Source organism: Motacilla alba, chromosome 20 (assembly GCF_015832195.1).
Source record: "Motacilla alba alba isolate MOTALB_02 chromosome 20, Motacilla_alba_V1.0_pri, whole genome shotgun sequence".
In the NCBI taxonomy this organism is placed as follows: Eukaryota; Metazoa; Chordata; class Aves; order Passeriformes; family Motacillidae; genus Motacilla; species Motacilla alba.
This window is the reverse complement of record NC_052035.1, coordinates 15,148,358-15,167,576: the sequence shown is the minus strand read 5'-3', so window position 1 is coordinate 15,167,576 and position 19,219 is coordinate 15,148,358. Positions and strand designations below refer to the sequence as shown.

The 19,219-nt window shown below is 43.0% G+C and overlaps 1 protein-coding gene across 2 annotated transcripts in view; it reads right to left on the bottom strand.

The window, feature by feature from the left end:
• Nucleotides 1-10,146, bottom strand: part of PREX1 (phosphatidylinositol-3,4,5-trisphosphate dependent Rac exchange factor 1) — a 121,676-nt gene extending 111,530 nt beyond the window's left edge. For both annotated transcript variants that reach the window (XM_038158585.1, XM_038158586.1), the window contains exon 1: nt 9,779-10,146. In XM_038158585.1, the coding sequence (XP_038014513.1) occupies nt 9,779-9,937 (159 nt within the window). In that variant the 5' untranslated portion in view covers nt 9,938-10,146. The remainder of the gene's footprint in view (nt 1-9,778) is intronic.
• Between the last annotated feature and the right edge of the window lie 9,073 nt (nt 10,147-19,219).

The following is a 19,219-nucleotide window of genomic DNA, read 5'->3' as shown; positions in this document are numbered from 1 at the left end:
AAACTTTCACAGCCTTCTCTTACTGCCCCTTCATACAAAATGGAAGGGGCTTCTTTAGCCACCTAGTGATGAGGTTAACAGCCAAGGCTCCCTGTGAGGAGACATTCAAAGCAGTTGCCAGATAAGACAGAAAGTCCCATGGGATCAGAGACTTGCTATGTAGCTGAAACCCACCCACCTATCCGAGATAAGAATTTGCATTTTAGTGAGTTCTTATCGAGAGTCTGCCACCTAAGCAAGGCCCTCCACCAGTGACACACACACTTTGAATATCAGGGAACTCCTCTCATTGTCAGCTTCCTCAGCATCCAAAAAAATCCCTGAATGCAACCTCTTATGTTTTCCCCTCTTTCCTGACAAGTATTTCCCTCATGTATCCCATGACAGGTTGCTCCAAATTACCCAAACCATGCTAGGATGCCAGAAGCATGAGCAGGCAAAACTTTCAAGACAGAAATGTTATCACTAATGTAATTTAGTGTAGACAAAAGAAGGTGTAAGAGGGTATGGATGATTTTGTTAGGCTGTTTTTTAAATCTAAGCCCATTTTGTCGTGCACAAAGGTAGTAAACATCTGGAAGACATCCAGTAAAATGAGATTCATGGGTTTAAAGCTTTTCTTGCTAAATTGCTCAGATCCCAAAGATAAGCATCACTCCTTGGTGGCAAGCTCAGCAGTCAGTGGCACTGGTGCAAAGGACTGTAGCAACCTCTCTGCAGAAGGTGTTTTCAGGGAAGGGGCAAGCAGTGTGCCTCTCAGGCATCAGCATTTGCTCATTCTGACACCCTAGGCCAAGACATGTCAGCAGAAAGGATGTGGGTTTGGTGTCACTGGCAGCAGGCTCTGGTTCACAACTACACCAGCAGCCTGATATATGCAAGCCAGACTCCTGGCCAGATCACATCAAGGTCCACACCCAAAACATACAGTGAAACAGTTCCTACCACATGCTTGAGGCAGGAGCCCTGGAAATGTTGGTCCTATCCCTTAGCTAGTGGTAACTTAACAACTGATAAATCCACAGGGAATATATAAACAGCACTCTGCCTATCAGATTGTTTGCTCCTTCTTTTTTTTTTTTTTATTTGAAAGTGTATTACTGAGCCACATAAATTAAGACTAGTCTATGAAGATTTTTTTAAGGACTAAACAACTGCACTTGTTTAAAAAAAAAAAAAAGTGTCCTCATTTTAGATAAGCAAAGAGGTTTGGGAACCAATAAATTAACCTGTTGGCACAAGAAATGACCACAGCAAAACCAGAAGTACAAAATGAAAGGTTAAGAATGGTCACAAAATTTACTCCATGAGTCATGAGACATCAGATTAACTGCAACAAGGTATTATTTGTATGGCTGATATGCTTCCATAAAAATAATTTCAGCAATGGGAATAGCTGAGAATACTGAGAATGACCCAGTATCCTCACGTGAACCTAGATGTTCCTGTAACTCAGTTCCAGAGTCACATCATCTCATACCAACTTCTAAATAACCAGGATTCAGAAATCTGTGGCCCTCTCTGCAACTCAAAGATACAGGATACATAAAATTGTCACTGTTTCCAGAACTGTAGGAAGTGTCATTGCCAGCTGGTTTGCAACAAGTTCTTGCGCTGATAGCACTGGGTGAAAGGGCAGACAGGCCTAAGACGAGCCTCAACAATGCCAGAACAGTAAATTCAGCCTTTCTGTCCCTAGGCTTGAAGCGGCCTATCAGAGCAACATTCAGCTTTGGGCACTCAGTGTCTCCTGGCCTGACATATGGCACTCAGCTGTGCAAGCAAGGAAGAAGACTCATTAGGAAGGGTGAAGAAACTCTTTTCTCATCACAGAGCTGTTTTCTCTTATTCTGCTCTTGAGAGCTGCAGTTCAAAGGGAGCCAATGTCTCTTCACACAAATGGCACCTATAGAGGGTGAAGGTGACATGCAGAAGTCAGGTGTTCTAACCAGACAGCCACCCTGAGGTTCTGTCCCAGTACAGATCCCCTGCAGTTCTCTACGTCTGCTACAGCTTAGCTCAATCGCACCTGCAGAGGTAGTGTGAAAGCTTTAATCGTGCCTGACTGGTAATTAAGCAGGACTCTTCATCTGCGGCAGTGTTTAAATCCAACCCTCTGGTGAGATCTCAGGCATGTTGTTGGTGCAATCCCCAGTCCAAGCCTCAATTTGTGGCACAGAAGGGAAAAGCAGTCAAAGGTAGTGTTCAGTCTAGATGAGATGGCTTTGCAACAACTGCATTGTTCCACAAGAAGTCTTTGTAACCAACTGAGAAACGACATGGTTGCCTATTTCAAGTCATTTTTTGTCACTAGCTGTACTCACTCCTGGTAACCAGGAAGGCTGCCATTTGTGCAGGAATTTCAAGCATCATCAAAACCAAAAGATACATCACCATTTACATCCCAAACCACACTACAACTGTGCAAGGCCTTTACCATTGCAGGCTGGAAATCCATTAGGGAGACAAAAACAGAAAAGGAATTCTATAGCTGGAAAGAAGACAGAAATTCATACAGTCCCTTTATATTTTCTTTTAAGTGCCTGAAGCAAACAATAAGCAGGCAACAGAAATAAGTAATTTCTTGAAAGCTTAATCTGTCCCAGACTCATCTGGGTGCCCAAAGGCAGGATCTCCCAATGTGCTTGGGAGATCCTGCTTTTTCAAGCCTCAGAAACCCTCTGTGCTGGGTGCCTCTGGGAGTGCCAGGATGTGCACACAGGAAAGCTGGCCTGCAAACACATCACCCTCTACTCCTCGGGAGGGTTCAGTGCTGCACTTCCAGGGCACCCCCCAGGAATACCTGACTGCTCCCATAAATGCTTTATGCTGACACCTAGTCCCAGTCACTGGTATAAGCAATGAGTTGCTCCCAAATTCAGGTACAAACTCAGACAAACCTTTCTCTCCTGTCACAATAACACTCTGTATACTGTACAAAACCTGTAAGCAATCCACTGCCTCACTTGGTACTGCTAAAGCCTTGGGAGTGCCTTGCACCTGGTGTTTTGGGCACTAGAGTTCAGGACACAAATAGATGAGACAATCCAGATAACAGCACAGGAATTATCAGAGGTAAAATTAAATAGTTTTTGAGAAAGAAAACAAAACAATTTGACAATTTAGCATAATCTGAAGCAAAATGTGAAAACATTCTTGAAATATTTAAGGGATTGATGCAAAAGAAAAAAGAGCACTAAAAAGATTAGACATTATGTTAGGCATTAAAAAGACATCTCTAATACTAACAACATCTAAACACCAGGATAAACCATCAGAAATGAAGATCTTTCCATTTTAGAACATGATGGGATGGTTTGTCAAGATTCTCTCCAAGGCTACTTTCCACGATTCCATGATACAATGTGAAATTGAAGAATTACATTTTTCCCCCCTGCAAACCAGTGCTCCTGACTATGGCAGAAATACTGTGTGATGTAAGGAGTGGAAAATTATCAAAGCTTTTAAACTTTTTTGCTTCCTACATTTAGGGACAAACAAGTTTCCCATAATGGGTATCAGTCTGCTTCCTGCAAATATCAGCTGAAAATGTTGTAAAATCAAACATGCATCCAGCTGTGTACCAAGCAACTCTAATACTCTGCTGTCTGCGATGCTTGGTTCACTTTTTGATCTGTGTGCCCTTTCCTACCAGGGCCCAGGGTCTTTGTTCCTCCCTTCCCTCAGCTCCCACAGTGCTATCGCAGGAGAGTTTTGTTGCAGAGGCACCAGCGTGGCTCTGGGAAAGCCCAGGGCAGCCAAGCACTCCCTCCTCCCTCAGAGATCATGGCACATGTTCAAACAGCAACTGGCATGCCTGAGATGAGAGGGAGGGACGAACAGCAAAAGGGCTGATTGATCACAGCACAGCAACCAAGAGGAGGGAGAGATGCAGAGCCAGAAAGAGGTCAGACACCTCATTCCAAACGATGTAACAGGACCAAAGTAGGTCTGAGATAAAGGGTAAAAAGATGCACACCAAGCTGGAGTTAAGGGAAGCAAAGAAAAATTAGTTTCTCACCTCTATGGCAGTAAACTGGTGAAACTACACAGGGGATTTATTAATACTTTCTCACCATGGAAATTCTGTGAGAGTGCAAAAAGAATAAACACCTTCTTTCACAAAAAAAAAAAACCCTCCTATGTAACTGATTTGTAAAGCCTGACTGCAAAAGGCATGGGCTCAGCACACTATTTTCAAAGTGGCACACTAAGCTCATAAAGCTCAGAGCAGGAGAGAACCTGGGTATTCTGGATCCTCCAGCCCTGATCTTAGACCCATGGCTGTAAACTGGGCTCTCTAGACCACAGGCTCAGATGAATAAATATTTTCAGAGTTTTCTCTTTGCTTTGTTTTGCTTTTCAGTGTCCCACTTTTGCTTCATCTTTCTACATCCAGACTGTTTTCTTCACTTTCTTTCTTTGTATCTGGGGCAAAAGAACCTTTTAATCTATTTGCATTTCAGCCTTTAGTCGCTGATTTTGCACTACACTTGGCCTAAATAGAGAACTCTACTAGTGGAATTGCCAACCTCAAAAGCCAGTAAAAACTCAGAAGCATTATTGTTTTGCTAATGTTCTATCTTCAATTCGTGCTTTACTACCAGAAGGGCTACAAACGTGTAATTTAAAATTAAATCCGTGATCTTCCTCAATTTACATACATCAGGAACCAGACTTAAAAAAAAAAGCTCTGTGACTTTAAAACTAAAGAGAACATCTTTTGCAGTTCTAACAACTAGCTGTAGGTGACCAACTGACCCAAAATAACAGATCAGCAAAGGTAATTTAGATCACTTCCAAACAATTTCCTTTCCCATCTCCTTCCTCTCCCCTGAATGCTCTTTTAGCTGTCTCCTAATAAAGGAGCACCATTACCCAAACCATATGGTTGCCTTCCAGAATCAGCGTTTATCTGTATCTACTGAGGGTGAACAGGCAGAGAACAGGGTAGGACAGGAAACCACAGCTCACAGCTGAGACAAATGGTCTGTTTGCTACTCTGTTAGAGCACCAGAGCCTCATCTTGGATGCAAACTAGATTGTGAAATAGAAAGGGAAGGGGGGGGGGGGGGGGGGGGGGGAGAAAGACCAAACGAAGCCTGTGATGCTTATCATGTTTCAAGATGGGTGGAGTGCAAAACTCAGACAGATCAATTACACCTACAAAGCAAGCAAGAAAGAGGAGCAAAACATAAATATTTTGAGTCTGTAGGATGTGGGCTAATTTATCTGATGGCACACGTCGTAATGTAACATTTATACAATGGATAGGATTGAAGAGGACTTCTAGTTTTCAAACAAAAATAAAGGAATGCATGACACTAAAACTTAAAAATAGTATTGTTACAATTACTTATCCAATTTGATACCTATCTGGTAACAAGTCACCTTTCCTACTGTTTTCACGCCTGCACAGAACAAACAGCAATTGCTCAAGCTAAAAGTACATCCTGTCATTCTGACATTAAAATTTACAAGTTGGTGGTTTGTCTCTGGAAAGATGAAAGAGACATATATATACAATGTAGAGAACAATTTGGCTTTATATATTTGCAATTACCTAAGCTGCGGGAGCTGTATGTGCAGGTTTGAGTTGAATGTTGGGTGAAATAAATGAATGTGGGGGAAAATGTGATGCAACAAAATACCTACCACTGCAACCCAGTGTACTGGATAAGTACTGCTCCAACACTTTCACATGTAATTCATGATTATATCTAGAAAATGGTAAAAAAAACCTTTTACAAACCTGACTGCCAATTGCTGTGCATCCACTATTTAATCTGTTTTTAGAATGATGGTCAATGAGTATGTCTGAAATTGCTCAGGGCTCTTGTGTCTCCTTACTTGAAAGCTGGTCTTTAATTACTGAAATATTAGAGTCAGATTTGACTGTGTTTCTGTGGAATGACCATGCAACAGTCAAACACACCACAACCTTTCTTTCCCCAACAAACTGTGCATGACTTCCCTGTACCAACTGACATTCCAAGCAAGAACAGCCACCTAGAGCCTGACTAAGCCTGAGGGCTGCACCCTGCAGACACTGCACTCAGCAGTGCTGGCAGCCCCACACTGCCGCACGGGACTGCACGCCACAGACAGATGCTGGCATTTACCCAGCAGGTCACTCAAACTAAATTATCACCTGGTGTGATTCCATCACACAAAAAAGAAGTATTTATAAAATTACATAGGACAATATGAACATTTCTGTATACGATACAGAGTTTAAAAAGGCCAAAGGATGAACTGCATCTTAAAGCTTGGAGACTGAAAATCCTTATGGTTTATGATGACACCACAGACTTAGAACAGAATTATCTGTCTTTATGCCTTTGAAGTTTATCTTACTCCTGAAACTTTTACTAAAGTTCCATAAGGATCTGACGATGTTCCACTTTGCTGCTTCTGCGATCAGTAGTTCTTTAATGATGTTAGCAGCAGTACATTTCTATCTGCTCCATGAGTTCTCCCTGATGCTTAAGAAGTTTGGCTGTGTAAAGAGCCTTTACTAGTGCAGCCAGTAACACAGCTGCATAACTGCAGTATTGTCTATTAATACTCCTGAGTTACACAACATTTCCTCAAGAATAATTCCATAATTAGCAATAATACCATCCCTGCCTAACAAAATGGCAAATAAAATGGGACACAATATTGTGTGTGTATATTCGTAACTAAATCGGTAATTTCAGGTCATCAGCTGTGAGCTGGTAGAAGAGTTAGAAAACAGAACTCCATATTCTATCACTTTATTTAATTATAGCTTTAATTTTACTTTATATTAAACTTTAGATACTCACTTTATTAATTTATGAAAGCAAAAGATGGACCAGAATCTTTTAGGTAACGCAAATAAGGGCTGAGTCCTTATGTTAATAATGAACCTATTTTCCCCTGCATGTTAGTGGGAAAACATTTCTAAACATAGAAAAAGAAAAGAAAAAGGAAACCTTTCCTTAAACATGTTCATCTCCTAAAACAGATTAAAATACTGTAAGTAAACTGAGGTTATTTTGATCCATTTGCAAAGGCATAGTATTAAATACATACAAGATTCTAAATACTTAAGAGATTCTTGTACATTACCAGGGAACACAGGAAGCTGCTGCTAGCAAGCAACTTCAGTGCTGTGAATACACCCATAGAATTTAGCTGTTTGCTTTTTAAAACATTGTTTATTGAGAACACTTAATGAGGACTAGGGCTTCAATAGCAAATATTTAACCAAGAGCACAGATTGCCTCACATAAGCACAGCTGTCCCAGCCTACTTGGGGGAAATTCATTATGACGATAAAAGATATGAGCTTCAGCCTTCCTTTACTTAGCCTAAGCTATTGATGTTTCTTATGCAAAAGAACCCATACCCCACATCTGTCTCATCTCCTTTTTGACAGGAACAAGTTTCCAGAAGATCAGGGTACTGCAGTTCTCCTGCACAAAACAGCAGTCTTTCAGTGCAGCCAAAATTACACCTGGATCATATGGAGTACAAACCATTTCAGTACAATTCACACAAAGCACAAAACAACTAACCTTGCCAGTCACACTGGAGCGTTAACCTGGTACATTATCCCAGGTAGTATAACAGGGTATGTTTATTTTGCACTGGGTAGGTGCTGCCCACACAGAATATGAGCTAGGGAAACAGAGATCCAGGGGGCAGGAGGGATGGCTCCTGAGCAGTGATGTCAGCATGCTCAGGAGAGCCAAAAAACAGGAGTCAGGTGGCCTCCTGTGTGGCCAAGCACAGCTGAGAATACAGAGTCCCAGGGCTACAGCAATACTTTCATCAGTGTCCTAAAGCAAAACTTCTGGCCTATAACTGCATCTAATCCCAGTGATTATATAGATGATGTTATCCTTGCACGTTGTGTCGGCTGTCCAGAGTGGGAGGGGGGGTAGAATTCTTTCCTGTGGGCTATCTTTTTAGAAGGATTAAGTTATGGCCATCCACTAATTTATGCAGAAAATATTTCACACTCCAAATTTTGTTTTTAAAAATTTCATCCCACTACTGCTCCTTTTACCCTCCCATGCTGCAGTAGATCTTCATTCACCTTCCCTTGGGGCTAACAACATTCAGCTATAAGAAAGCAGTTGTACAGAGATTCGGTCCATCAGATGTAGGTCAATGACTGAAGAAACTGACATTATTTAGGACAGCACATGAATATTTGACATGTGCACAAAGTTAAGCTGTGTATGAATGCTGCTCTAAACTAAGTCCCAGAGATAAGAGAGATCCTATCCCTCAGTGCTTGACTCAAACATAATGACTAAAACACAAATTCTGTAGGGGGGTAAAGCCGCACTTCCAGATCAACACCACAAGACAATACTATAGCCACTCTGCACCTGGTGGCAAAGTGCCTCAGAAGGGCTCTAACTGCCAGCAGGGCCAGCCAAGACCTCAGCGAGTGCGCTCCATGAGGATCTTCTGCCATTACCTAGGGCATATTACTCACTAATGGAAACTGCCAAGTTAACGAATACAAATAAATAAAAGACCTGTTTTGTTTTTTTTAATACATGAAAAACACATTTAGCTAACACTGTGAATACATTTAGCTGTAAGAACCAGAATTAAAAATACATGTAGATTGAATCTACATTCTAGCCTGCAGCTAACAAAATCTCAAATTCAGTACTTAGGACAGAGGAATTTTCTGAGGGATTTTGGTTTTGTTTTGTCTGCAGGGTGGGGCTCTTCTGCATCTTAGAAGAAAACCTCCTAACACTGGGACAGAACCACAGTTCTAAATGAAGCTAACTGGCACTTCAGTTGGAAAACTCAAATTAAAGGCTCAGAGTTCAATTACTGGAGAGAGAAAAGGAGGGTTCAAGTAGAGACTAGTTCATAAAGCAACCACATCCTTGTAATTTATCTTTTATGCTAGACAGTTTGCCACTTTGGTGAATCTGAAAAACACTGAAGACAAACTGATTTTAAAAAACAAACTAACAAAAATCTTGCCAGAAGGACAGGTCAAAGGGAGCCCAGGGTCTAAGTGCTTTTAGATGAAACCAGAGTTTAGTCTTTATCTAGAAAAACACCAGAAAGAATTTCTGCCCTTTTAGAAATCTCTGCAGAGACTTCCTTTGCTTTGATTCTTGATCTCTGTGTGATCACTAGTTTCTTCCTTTTTATATACATATATATATGTTATCTAGTAACATTTACTACAGCCTCTTCTAGTTATTTGCAGGAGTGTGGCGGTACACAGATGAATTCCACATTTAGAATCTACATAGGAAAATGGAAATATCCAGATGGATTTTTTCTTCTGAACTAGCCCGTGAATAATTTCAGAGGCAGGTATAATTGTTTCCACATGCACAGGGTGTGTACCCAGCACAATCACAAATTTGCGTTTACCATTAAACAAAGATATATGTACAATATTTATTTATAAACAACTGACAGTAAGGGTATATTTTCCAAGCGCGTGTAAAAGCAACTTCTGAACAACAACCAAAGGGCCGAGGCATTCTGAGAGCAGACCTACTCCTGGCTCCGTTACTGCCACCCCGGGGGCCGGGGGCGAGAGAACCGCAGCTCGGCCGGCCCCGCGCTGCCAGGCGGCCCCGACCCCGGGCCTCTCCAGCAGAAACTCCCTCTCGGCGGGGCGGACCCGGGCGCGGGCACTTCCACAACTTGCGCCCCGCCGCCCTCGCAGCCCCCGGCGCGCCGGGAGGAGCCGCTCGGGCCGTCCGCCCGGCCCCGCCGTGCCCCCGAGGGCGCTCCCCGGCCCCGCGGCGCCACTCACCGACTGCAGGAAGCGGAGGGTCCCCACGTAGTCGCGCTCGGTGCTGAGGATCTCGTTGAGGACGCAGAGGCGGAGGCGCAGCTGGCGGTCGGTGTCCCTGGGGCAGCCGGCGGGCTCGGCGGCGCTGGGGGCGCCGGGCGGCGGCGGCGGCGGCTCCATGGTGGCGGCGCGGGCCGGGCGCTCCGCTCCCCGCTCCCTCAGGAGCCCCCCATGGCCCCCTGGCCCTGCCTCGCCCGCGGGCGGAGGCGTTACAGGAGCCGGGCGCTGGGCGCAGCCCGGCTGCGGGACATGCCCGGCTAGCGGCGCGGCACCGCTGAATAGAGCGCGAAGGGAAGTCCCGGCGGCGGGGAGCGGGGAAGGAGGGACGGGGCGGGCACAGGCGGCGGAGCCCGGCCCCGGGGCCGGCGGCGGGCAGCGGGGCGGGGCGAGAGCGAGGGCGGTGTGGCTTTGTCATCTCCCGGTCCCGCACACCCTCGCAGTCGCCTGTCCTCGTCTCCGCGTCCTGCACACCCTCATGGCCGCGTGTCCTCCTGGCACGCAGCCCCTCTCATCCGCACTCCCTCATCCTCTCCCGCATGCACTCCCTCACCGCCGTGCGCCGCAGACCCCGCACGCCTCGCCCTCTGCCCCCTGCGCTTCACAGTGTGCTGAGCTGCTGCCCAGCCCGCTCAGCGCGGTCACACGGCGCGGCCGGACACGGGGCTCGCCCCACGGCGCACGAACACAGCCAGCGCGGTGGCACAGCCAGTGGCACAGCGCGGTGGCACAGCCAGTGGCACAGCGCGGTGGCACTCCGCGGTGGCACTCCGCGGTGACACTCCGCGGCTGCCCGCAGGAGCGGGGACTTGCCCCCGGCCCTACGGGCCCTGCCCGGCCCGCCGCCAAGCGGAGTCACACAGGAATGTCACACAGGAATGCACACAGCACAATGGACACAACGCGCAGAAATAAGGAATCGCAGGCTTCCATGCCAACAAAGAATAAATACAAAAGCAGGCTTCATCGCTGTGAATCCAAAATGCAGAGGTTTTAAGTTGGTTGCGACTGCTTGTGCAAAGTGAGTGCGCAGCACAAGGGCAGAGATGAACAGGGCAAGCTGCGCACAAAACCAGGCTGAGGGCTGCAATTCAGCACTACTCCCCCCATTCCCAGAAGGCTAACTTGGTTCATAACGGTGGAGATTCTCCCAAACAAGAACCATATTCCACCATAAGAACACTGCCAGGCTTTTGCCAAACTACAAATACTTTTTTTTTCTTTTTCTCTCTCTCTTTTTTTTTTTTTAATTAAGGAAAAAGGTTTCAAGAGGAAGATTTAAGAATGTTAATAATGTGAACTCCTAATAGGCATAATAATAGAGACATTTATTGGATATACTACCTTGAAAAGTAAACTTAGCAAAATGAAATGTAACAAATAATGTAATAATTGTCATCTTCCCCAGGCTAAACCAAAATATCTCTTGAACTTTTTTTATCTCAACATGGGCTTTTTTATTTTCTGGCTGATCACTATTCTGGTTTTTTAAATTTTCTCTTCAGGAGTAAGTGTTGGTAGTCTAACACAGCCAATCATCATCTCAAGGCTTCATGGATACCGCATTACATGGAATGAAAAAACAGCTCTTGGATCAAGACACAGTTGCAGCAGGCTGCAGGTCTGCAGTGTAAAGAAAATATCTCAAATATCTCATACCTAGGGCTTTCAGCCCTAGGTGTGGAAATTGTCTTTATTAAGTGTCAATATTTTTTTTCTCCATGTCTCCTAATGAGGTAGTCTTGGGTCAAGGTGTGCTGTTATCATGGCTCTCGTGATACCCTGCGGTAGCAGTTTCTGCATCCTCATCAGTGACAAACGTTCCCCTCACTCCCGAGTCAGTCTGAAACACGGTTGTTTAAAAGGGGAAAGAACATGTGGGAAAGGCCTTACCGCCCTGAGTTTCGGGGGTCCGAGGGACAAGCCCCGAGGGGGGGATTGGCCAGGGCGACTCTGGGCTCTGGGCAGGTCTCAGCTGCGCCAAGCAGCGCTCTGGGCTGCGGGAGAGCACTGCAGGGAAGGGACATGGACAGGCAAGCAGAATCTCTGGAAGGTCAGATTAGACTCTAAATTCACCGGTTTTCTTTCAAGTTCTTTACATTTAACCTTTCATTTTCTTCTGAAAGTCAATACAACATTTACTCATTTTGTGTCCAACTTATCTCTTTTTTAAAATCATCAAATGGTTTCGGTTTTTTTCTGTTTGGGGCAAGAGGTAGGCGCAAGACTTTCTTTTAAAATATCCTAATTAACTAACAATACACCCTGTTAGGAAAAATCACCATCACCAAAGCTACGCCCCCACCCTGTGGCTGAGTGAGAAAGTTGTTCGTTTTAAAGTTGTTAATTTGCTATTTCTATCTCCTGTGCTTACCTCAAAAATCCTATAAGAATTTCATTTCCATATCAAGTGCTGAGACAGGAGCCTATCACAGCACTCTAAATTTACCATTTCAGTTCAGCATTTACTAGTCCACAGCCCTTTTCCCTAGAGTACAGAAATGCTCAAAGATTCATGGGAAATTGGTAAGCTGTGAAGTGTGGGTCCCAATTTTGGCACTCAAGTCTGTACGTGACATACCCGGCTTAACGTAGCTGAAGAATTTCCTGAACTAGAGGTTGTATCTGGACCAGTTTTACTAGCCAACAATGGGCATATTTCCTATTGAATCTTCCTTTGACACACAAGATGTTCGCCCTTTCCAGGACTCTTTAGCAGTTTTTTCCACATTTAATGATTCCTATATGAAAAAAAAAAAAAATTCTTTTGCTTTAGACCTGATAATTTTCTTGGTTGCATCTTAACTTCATAACTGCAAACAATACAGCTCAGTCACTGTCTATGCTTTACTCACCATTTGAAGATTTTGCAGACCTTTAGTTTATTTCCCCTCAGTGCTCTCCACACCAAGTTAAAATGCTCTAACCTGTTAGACTGTCCTCATATTGAAGCCATTTTGCATGGCTAACTATCTTTCTTTCACTTCCCTGTACTTATAGCTCTACTATATGCTTTGAGAGACAGCAGTAAATGGTTTGTGCGAGACGTTAAAGAAGTCTGTGTGCCAGGGACCTGTTCAGGATACAGTGATGGTCTGTGCTGCTTCCACAGAGCATGGAAATGCTGCTGCTGAGCAGAGAATAAACCCTGACTCCAGCAACTTAATTGAACTTGTTTATTGAATGGCAGCAGCTAATTTAAATTCCAACATTGCATCTGTAGATATGCAGAGTAATTCTAGAAACTTCAGTCAAAATAATGTAGTTAATAGAGATTTCCATGTGTGTGGTTAAAATCAGGTTCTGGCCTGTGTGCAGCAGACATGAATCAGCTTTCACCTGTCCCTATATAATTCATTGGAGATAACTGATTTTGCTAAAGCCACCGCTGATTTATTCTAGCTAAGAACTAATCCCTTTGATTTCTACAAATTATTAATTTTCAAGCAAGATGTATGGAGGTAGTTTGCAGTGAGCTTTGCAGAAATAATTTCTTAGCTTCCGACTCTTCAGGAACCTAGACTGCCAGTGGAACATTTGCATTTCTCTTGTTAACATCAGCCCAAAAATAGGTTTAAGATAAAGATGCTCAGGTAACTTGACAGCAGAGTGACTTGGAACAAATAGAGGCTTAGAGGGAACATGGTGAACAAAGAAGAAGAATTGCTAGGAAGTGTGGATGGAATTCTCTGTGATTAGGAAATAATATAATGCACACATTAAGTAAACTCTGAAAGCACTTAATTAGACACACGGTGTGTGGTAGAAGGACATAAGTATTATGTCCATTTGAAAACAGGGAAACTGAGATGCATGGTCTGAAGTGGCTGCCCAAGAATACTGTGAATATGTGCAAAACAGAGCCCACTCAAAGGGGCCCCCACAATGCCACACCAGTTTTCAGTCAGCAAATCAGATTTTACCTGTGGGGTGTTAGGCCACCTGTGAGTGTGATGAGACATCAGTGACCAAGGCTTGTGCTTCTCTTTGCTGTCCCCACTTCCTTGATAACCCTAATACCCTAGAGAAAACTGAAGGTTAACGCCACTTCATGCCATGAAGGATTCTGGACTTGAGAAGAAAGAGGGAGATACTATAAACTGTATCATGGGACCTGCACACAAGCTTTTGTAAGATGTTACATCAGTGTCTCACTTGGCAGAGGGACAGCACCATGAGAACGGAGAGTTGCAGCCTTCCCATGAGTTCAGGGGAGATGGACAAAAGTTTTTGAAAATATTCCTGGTATTGAACTCACTAATTAATTGGAAATGCAGCTTCTTTCCTTTTCATAGGTTTCAGATTTGTGTCAAATCCTAAACACATATAATTGGAGAAGAAGTGTGTGTTATTTCATACATTCTATATTCAAGTCAAAACATTCAGTTTTGGAAGACACTCTGGGAAAAGGCTGTATTTGCTATTACTCACTCCTCTGATGCTTCTTTTCTTTCCACTGTCTGATTCACTTCTTTAATCATATTTCCCCTCTTTTGCCCTTCCTCAATCATACCCACCTACTTAAAACTAATCACATACTAAAAAGTGCATAATTAGGTTTTCATTATGTCCTTTCCTGACATAATTTTTGATTATGTAATTAAGGGTTCTCACTGAGCTCTTAAACTGAGAGAAGATTTTTGGTTCAATTAATCAAATGGTCCTTCTCAATTCAGGGTAGTTTAAAGCAGTTTTGTTTTTAAGTCAGGTGCAGAAAGTGTTTCTATTACTCCTGACATAATGCTATATGATCTGATCTTTACCCTCTAAAGCCAACAATGGAGAAGCATAGCCTTGACAACAGGCTCAGGTATATTTATGTAAAGAAAAAAATATGTATCAAACTTCAATATGCTTGACGTAGGATGATTTTTTAAAATTTTGCAAATTCCCTTTTTTCTTTTGTAAATTGGAAGTTTGTCAGATTTTTATTAAATAGTCAATTAAACTGGGGTTGTTCCAAGTGATTTTTTCCCCATATGAGACCATTTACGAGTTTGCAACTCTTTACACTTTTTTTCTGACAAATTAACATTCTTATAAAATTTAGTCTTTTGGGAGGGTACTAAAAAAGGCTGCTGGAAGATTTGCAGATTGTATGCAAATAAGTATTTGCCCTGCACTAATACAATCAAGCAAAGGTTCACTCTCTGTATTTTGTTCTCTGTAAGTACCTGAAGTAAAAATAACATGAACAATAGTGCTTGTTTTTGTTTTGTTACAAATTGCTTGTTCCTGACTGCATTTACATTATTTCCTCTGCCAGTACATTGAACAGGAAAAGCCACCTACCTCTGTGTCAGCACAACCAATGTATAGAAATTGTAATGAGGAGGTGGAGGCTGGAATTCTGTGGCTGATTCAAAACTCATGGTGTTTTCACAACTAAAGCTGGAAAGAATCTTCTGAATGAACAGAGAGCTGAAGATCATAGAAAAAAAATGTTTTATGGCACATAAATAGACCTGGAATACATGGCATCTATGCACCTGCTCTTTTTTCTCCAGTTCTATTCTTTGCTTTTCCCGACGCACCTCAGTGGTGTTGAAGATACAGAGCATGATTTTGGGGCAAGGGATTGGCACCAGCTCAGCAGTTTGTCGCCAGTTGAAGGGGTTTTGGTGAATTGTTCTCAGCTTAAGATCAGACCATGCTTGAGGGACTGACTGGGCTGGGGCCCACTCGGTGTGCTGTGTGAGGAAGAGGAGCAAACATCACAGAATGCGCTGCTGCATCTTCTGCGTCTTTGACACTCAGTGTTCCACATGCAGCTGTGCAGAGATGTCATTTCTGGGATCTACTGTCTGCACCTGCAATTTTGGTCAGTTTTTTTTAATACTGAAGTGTATGAGTAAACTAACATGCATTTCTGAGATGATATGTGAATTCTTCTCCACTAAATACTGAGAGTGATGGAGGTCTGCATTTGATAAACTAAAGATCTTTGCTAAGGATCAGCTGAGCCAGTTTCATATCACATCAGCACAAAATAGAGAGCTTGGTCATAATACATAATTTTGCCATTTATAGGCTCCCTGTGCATCTTGTATCCAGTATAAAACTCTCTCCATGGTTATTGTAGTGCACACATTTTTTATCTATAAGGCCGAATTCATGTAACCTGGAAACATGTAGTCATCGGTGTAGCTTGGACTGCGTTTTTATTGTTGAACTTAACTGAAGTGTGAGCTACCCTTTTTTCCCTTTCGACATTGTTGCATGTTTTCACCACTTCCTTTGTGACACTGTGGTGAACAGGATCAGGAACTGATCAGCTGATCCAGCTCAAATTAACTGGAAGGCAAACAAACAAAAGGTCCCTTTTTGAATCAGATTTGCTCCCTGACAAGCTCAGTGCGCAACCCCCCAAGAGTTACTGCAGGCATGAGAGGAAGTGTTCAGTCATGTGGTAAGGGCAGGGATGGGAGAAGGATGGGATTGCCTCCTTTAGCAGTAACTCATCTACAGATCAGTTTAAAGCCATTTGTGAAACTACAGCCTTGCACAACTGCCTGCATCAACACTGGATGCAGTCCTTGGAATTATAACCACTTGTATAAAGTCAGTGCATGGGCTGTGAGCTCACAGTGTAGGGGGAGAAAGATGTTCTAGGAAATCATCACCAGGTCTAACAAAATATTAATCAACTACAGCAGGGATTCCTCTAGGGAAGGGGAATCAGACTTTTTTGTACTATTGATATTTTCAAAATAAGCTTCTTTCTTTTTCCCTGGTTGATCTTTGTGCAGAAACATTAAAAGTGTAGCAATAAAAATCCCATTAAACTGACAGTGTCACTCGTTAAATCACAGAACACTTTCATTTGAATTACGGTGTAAATGCTGTACAAGTCTTAACAGGAAGCCATTAGTAACAGAGTTAGGAGGAGGCTCATGTGCTTTGCCATGGAGGATGGAACTGTAGGCTCACTGCTATGCTGAGGTTGCTTTTCAAGGGAAAAAGGAAAGATAATTTGATAGAGAATGCTTTGTTTAAACAAAAACTACTATAGGGACACTTAAAGTGTACAGGGTTAAGCAGCATGTTCTTTCCTGTTCTCAGGATGCTTCGAACTGCATTGTGCACAATTTTACAGCTTTACATCGATGGGTGACCGCCGTGATGTTTTATTACATCAATACTCCCAAGTGCTCAAATGGACTGCCACAATTCAGACTTTTCTGGGAGTTTTGGAGACTTCTGACAGCAGCCCTGAGCTCTGTCAGTCCCTGGGGAAGGTGGCAAAATGTCTTTTATGCTTGCTTTCTCGCAAGCACAAGGAGAGAGAACAGCTCTTTAGAAGCATGCAGACAAAGCCTTCTCTTGGGGTGGCTGATGCTCTGGACATGGCTTGCACGAGGCCTGTATTGTCATCGTTCCAGCACCAAAGCTTCCACAGGGTCCCATGTTTCCCTGGAGGGGAAATGTGCTCCTTGTGCTCCCTTCCCATGTGCTCCTGTGGAGGGCTGGAAGGCAGTGGTTTGTGTGGGCTTTGGCTGGATTTCTGTCTGGAATGCACCAGGGCAGCAAAGCACGCTTGTGTGAGTGCTCACACAAACACGCCAGCTGCAGTCACTGACAATGCCTGCTTGCTGAAGGGTGGAAAGGGGTGGGTTAGTAAGTCTGAGTCTCCACATTTCATTGGGATGATGGTATGGAAATTGTTTTTCTGTTCTACTGGCTGAAGAAATTACAGAACCATTTCTGTTTCAAATTGAACGTGCTGCCTTGGAACACCAGACCGGGACAGTTAACAGGCTCTTTCCTCTGTGTCAGTTCAATACATTGCAACTCAGTTTTTGCACCTTTGTTTTTTGTAACTTTCCGTCAAATGGTGGCTGAGACTCAAGTGGTGAAGTACAGGGACGAGGGGAAACTAGAGCAACAAAATAGTGGTTTTGGAAAGAAGGTGAAAACATATAAAATAAAGATGAGACAGAGATTTTCAAGAAAATTGTGGAAAAGTTTCCATTGACAACAGCATAGAAAAATATTTTTGCACTTTGTAAACTGAACTGCTCTGGAAGGAGAGAGAAAAGATCAGTTCCACAGATCCAATTTCTACACACGTCTTTCAGTTTTTTCAATATGTTTCTTCTGATCCAGTAACATTTAGTCTCATGAAGGATTTGGGAAATATTGCAAGGACAAAGAAAGTGAAGCTTAAATAAAATAAGAGTGACTGGATAGCTCACTGGGCCTGTTGAGTTATGCATTTTAATTCTAGTCCAATAGGAAGAAGATAGATACAATAAAGCCAAATCAAAACAAAGCTCCCTTTGTCTCAATGAAGATTCCTCTGAAGAATACCTAACTGCAACTCAAGAATAAATGAGTTCAGTAATGAGCAGAGAGAGGAAGCCTTTCCTGCTGAGAGGAAAGGAAACAAGCCTTCTTAAATCTGAATCAAGGAGCCAAGAACCTGGCTTTGGGAAAGACATGAAGAGTTCTGTACATACATGAGTAAGGTCTATACTGTATGGTAAAGCTAGGGACATTTCTTGATGAAACTCTGAGTTTCTTACAAGAAAGTATGAGAAATAAAGATCAGATTAAGGTCAGAGAGAAGGTCACTTATCATTTTAATTCTTCATAGAGCTACTCATATCTTCTGACTGAAGTTATCCTGATAGAAACCCACTACAATTGAAAACCAGGATCTTCAGTACCTTAGTATTCTGTTTCCTTTGTTTTTAATGAGTACAAGGTTCGTGTCAACAAAATCTGCCTCGTTATACACTTACCTTGGTGAAATGCAGAGTGCTGTACAAAACAGGCTGTTCTGTGCACAGACACAACGTGGAACAGCCAGTTCCGTGCCATTCAGATACACACAACTCTAACTAGCACTTGCTTGTGTGGCAAATAAAGTCTCATTATCACCTCTCAGACAGGAAATTTGCAAGTGAGTGATTATCCAGCCCCGGGTCTTCCACCTCTCCAGCACCTCAGGGTGTGGGAGCTACTCAATTGCATTTGCATCTTTCCAAACAATTACAGGTCTGCTCTACAGGCAAAAGCAGGAGTTGGCAAAAATATTTTTCCCAACTGCTCCTTCACTCTGGCTGCTATCCTTTAAAAATAAATGCACTTTTTGTTGTTTTCAAATCATTTTGTTTCTAATGTTTCTCTGTATTTAAGTAACGGCAGACTTTTGTGGCTTAGATATGGTTCTAAACACTGTAAAAGGAAAATAGTTAGAAATTTTCAAGCCTGAATATGTTAAGCTCTTAAAATGACTGTGTTTAGGGCTGCTGCTCAGCAGAAACACACGCTGCAATCAGTGAGAGCAGTGGTTGTTCAGTAATAGGTGCCATGAAGGCAATAATATTTGAATTTGTGAACACTTTGATTTGAAGTCCGATCTTCAGATTTTATTGCATCTCTGCTTGTCTGAACACTGTT